Consider the following 4691-nt stretch of genomic DNA (forward strand, 5'->3'; position numbering starts at 1 on the left):
GGCTACATATCTGCAGAGAAAAAGAGTCAGCACAGGTACTAAAAAAGGCAAAAGTACTTTTTTTAGATTCATTAAAAAAAAAATAAGTACATACTGCCCAGGTCCATCTAACCCATGAAAGCATAATATCTGCAATAGTAGATTTACTTAGACTTTAGAAATTACGTAGATTTGTTTAGGAAATGAATACAAGATCTCAGTTCAAAAAAAAAGGACTAGTGCAAACATAAATCATTCAAAGAACAATGATGCATTTAAAGGCATTCGGGACTGGCCCAAACTGGGGAAGGATAAGGGAGGGAGGCATTGGACAGGGAGAAGTTACGGGGGGAAATGTGACTTTGCTGTAAAGATTCTCAGCTCACCTTATATCTAGTCCAACTACAGTTTGACGGCTTTTTGATTTTAGTACTCCGGGGAAATTGAAAAGAAACTTATTTTTTGGTTGCCCCTTTAAAAAAGAAAGTTTCCCAAAAATAGAAATAACATCATCTCTGCTTTTTCCTCCTCTTTCTCTTTCTTCAATAACTCACAAAATAACACTTCATAAAATTCCGTACTGAAAACCAAATGTTACAAAATGGGCGGAGGGAGTTTTTTTTGTTTCCAATAAAAAAAATTCAAGAGCGAAATAAAGCTAAAGTCTTAAAACCATAAATTTTTTTTATTATTCTTTTTTCCCAATAAAAATACAATGTTTCAGTACTCCCCCACCATACACTTACCGTGGCTGAGGATGAAGTGGCATTTGGAAAAACCCTCTGAATATCTATTTGGTCTCAAGGTCATGGGAATCAAATAATACAATATTAAAATAGACAACCACTACAAGAGAACATTAGCAAAAATGAGCTGAATACCCATGCATCTCAAACCAATGAAAAGGAAGAATAGGATCAGCAAAGCGCCATTAAAGGGGAACCAGATAAAAAGTGAAAACCCCTGGGCCACCCAAAGTCTCTTCCCGACATATTTCCCTGATCATTGCCCAAAATTCCTCCCAAATTTTTGCATAAAAGCCCCTTTATTTTGGTTCTGTGGGTCTGATGAATCAAATATGTAACCACAAGAATTATAACCAGGGTGCAACCACTTATTCATCTGATTCACAAGTATAAATTCAAAAAAGCAATACCCCTTAAAAAAATCCCCTTACCCTTCACCTATTAAAAAAGCACTAAACTATGAATTTTCCTAGAACTAGAAGTGAAGAAGCTAAATAAATAAAAAAAAAAAACTCTTCCCCAAAAAAAAGACTAATTTTAAATTTTTTGGGCATAAAAATTTGACATTTAAATTTGGAAAGTTTTTGAATAAAACCCAGGGCTCCTTTTTTAAATTGGGCGAAAAATAAATTCTTACAAAATTTTTTAACCCCATTCCTTTTTTTTTGGAATTGATCTTTTAAACTGGGTATTCCGTTGGTCAATTTTTTATAGCAGGAGTAAATTATTAAAAGCTGCAAAAAAAACCCTTCAAATTGAAAATAAAAACACAAACCATGATTTTGTTTTCATGAATAATGAAACACACTGTAAAAAATTAATGAGTCAAGAACTTGGAGAAGGAAGCGTGGATTCCCCTTCCAAAAGAATGGGTTCGTGTCAATTAGTACCATTAACAGACTCACATCATCTGCAAAATCAAATTGCTTATCACAATAAGGTCAGATAAGAACATGAAAACTGAATGCATACATACTTCATAAACAATGCGAATGATTTCCTGATACACAGATAGAAGAAAAGAGGACCTGCGTAGAGCTTGGATGAGACAGGAGTCATCTTCGCTCTGTTATCTGAAATTCAATGAAGGAGCAACAATGAAGCTTCTAGCAAATTTAAAAAAATAAATAAATCATATGAAAATCAATCACAAGCTGCATATTTGTGAAGTTCGGTAGTGCTTTGAAGATGAAAGTTAATTAAGGCTCACATTTAGGGCTTTAGGAAGTGGGGAAGATGGAAGCAAATTAACCTTCAATAGCGACGGCGGCGGCGGCCGGTGGCTATTGACGATGGTCGAAGCGCAAACCAGATTCAGACGGCGGCGATTACGCAGAGACGACGATCACTACGGCGGCAACCGGTGGCTGTGTACAACGAGCAAGGGGTAGTTTAGAAGCAAAAATACTATAGTGTCCAACCATTATGTTTTTAACAAAATATAATCACATTTTTTTGAGTTTTTATTTCTTTTATTGATGATTTTTATAAATAAATTTATTTTTTTCCCTATACAATATATAAAAGGAGAGTTTTGGGCGTATTTAGAGAAATAAGAGGAATTTTGGGGTTATTTAGGTAAATAATTTATAATTCAATTGTAATCATTCTAAAAGAATCGTAATTGCATATAATTATTTTTAAATAATCATAATTTAACACAAATTTGAATTCCATAATTATAGGGATACAATTTAACTAATTTATTTTATTTCCCTATAATTAATCCATGAATATGATTTTAAATTTAATTAATTATTATAATCTATTCCAAATAAAAGTAATCATACGATTCACGGATAGAGTTCTGTTTTAATGGTGCATTATGTTTTCTCCCTTTCATTAGTATTTTGTTTGTTACTCAATGTAGATTTTATCATCTACGTAGACATTCCCGGTGTTGTAATCACAAATTTGAATTACATAATTGTAGGGATAGAATTTAACAAATTTATTTTGTTCCCTATAATTTTGGGAGGTTTCTATCAAATAAAATTAATGGACAGTTAAAAATATTTTATGTATATCTATACAATATATAAAAGTGGAGTTTTGGAAAAATTCACAAGATTGCCATTTAATTTAAAAAATTATATTAAATTAAATATATATATATATATGTATATATAACCTATATATATATAGAGATGCGATCATATCATAACCCTCAAATCACATGATAACTCTATAACTAAATCTGGACCACACATATTTTATAATCTTGTGGTTGAGATTCAAACTTAGATTTACTTAATAAAAAAGGCGCAGAGGGTAAATATGTCATTTCGCTCATTTAATTTTTGAATTTCGCTCCAGATTCACTCCAGATTTCACGCTCTTCTCATCGGTTTCTTCTCAGCGATTTTCGATTCTCTCCTCTTCTCTACGATTTTGTTTCCATATGCTCCAGATTTTGTTTCCATATTTCTCGCTTATTTTGTTTCCATAGGCTCCAGATTTTCTTCCGATTTGATTCATTTTCCATAGTCTTCAGATTTTGTTTCCATATTTCTTGCATAATTCATTATTTTCATTGATTACTTGTTCAATTGCCGTCAAAAAATTTTGGTAAATGTCATGAGATGGGTCGTCATGATTCAAGAAATTGTGGTAGAGTCAATGAGAAGACAGATTGAAGCCATTTGATATAGTTTAGGTATTTTTGGTGTATAAAATGACATTTTGGCTGATAACATCATTCTTTTGTTTATAAACTGATAAAATGATACTTTAACTTGAAAAAATGATACTCGCAGCAAATAAAATGACAATAACCTTATAAAATGATGTATAAGCTGGAAAAAATGACATATAAGCTGATAAAATGATACTCTCAACGGATAAAATGATATTTTAATCTGACAAAATGATATATAAGCTGATAAAATGATACTTCTGACTTATAAAATTATAAAATGATACTCGCAGTTGATAAAATGATACTTTCAGCAGATAAAATGATAAAATGATACTTCTGACTGATAAAATGATACTTCTGATAAAATGACATTTTTGTTTAATAAAATGATACTTTGGGCTTATAAAATGATAAAATGATACTTCTGACTGATAAAATGACAAAATGATACTTGCATGTAGATAAAATGATACTTTGGGCTTATAAAATGACATTTTGGCTTATAACATCATTCTTTTGTTTATAAACTGATAAAATGATACTTTAACCTGAAAAAATGATACTTGGAGCAGATAAAATGATAAAATGATACTTCTGACTGATAAAATGACAAAAATCATACTTGCATTTATTATAAAATGATAATTTTGGGTGATTATATTCGAAACCACTATTACAAAACGCTATTATCAAGTCATATAAGTTAGTATACAAGGGGTTTAAATTCTCTGATCATCTTTACAACATCAAATTTTTCCTTTTTCGCCCTTCTCAAACTTTTCTTTAAAATTGGGGGGGTTCGCCTTCTTATTAAATATTCCAATAAGCAATGCTTGATTATCCCCCCGAAATTTTTTGAAAAACTCGTTTCCTTTTTAAAACCCGAATTCCACTTAAAGGGCCCACCCATGTGTCTCCAAAACGCGATCACTAAATTCCACAACCCAAATTTATTTTTGTTCGCCATTGGATATTTTATGTTCTTTTTTTTAGCGGTTTGGTTTTTCCCAATTTTTTGGGGTTGACTCATTTCCAAGATAAGTTGAAGAAATTTTTCTTTTTCAAAAACAAAAAACATCCCCTGAGGTTGATTAAAAAATTTTATTATGTTCCAACCTTAATTATATTCAAGCATTTTTAAATTTCAATAAATATTGTCACTTAATAAACCAAAAAACTATTCACAAAGTATCATTTTTTTCATTTTAAACTATCATTTTAGCACCCAAAAAATATCATTTTTTATCAAGAAAAAGGGACAATTTCTACATTTAAAAAATATTAACCAAACATATGTAACAAGGAAAAAACACATACAAAAAAACAAC

At 30.7% G+C, this 4691-nt stretch overlaps 1 protein-coding gene across 3 annotated transcripts in view; it reads right to left on the reverse strand.

The window, feature by feature from the left end:
• Positions 1–2136, reverse strand: part of LOC125192435 (general transcription and DNA repair factor IIH subunit TFB4) — a 7706-nt gene extending 5570 nt beyond the window's left edge. Inside the window, exons 1-2 of one of the 3 annotated variants that reach the window (XM_048090004.1) lie at positions 1978–2136; positions 1754–1798 (exon numbers count right to left, since the gene is read on the reverse strand). In XM_048090004.1, coding sequence (XP_047945961.1) covers positions 1754–1784 — 31 coding nt within the window. In that variant the 5' untranslated portion in view covers positions 1785–1798; positions 1978–2136. Of the gene's footprint in view, positions 1–1753; positions 1799–1935 lie in introns of all 3 variants that reach the window. The other 2 variants (XM_048090005.1, XM_048090003.1) reach the window with 2 other exon arrangements.
• Positions 2137–4691: the final 2555 nt, after the last annotated feature.

The sequence above is a fragment of the Salvia hispanica genome, chromosome 6 (genome assembly GCF_023119035.1).
Source record: "Salvia hispanica cultivar TCC Black 2014 chromosome 6, UniMelb_Shisp_WGS_1.0, whole genome shotgun sequence".
Classification (NCBI taxonomy): Eukaryota; Viridiplantae; Streptophyta; class Magnoliopsida; order Lamiales; family Lamiaceae; genus Salvia; species Salvia hispanica.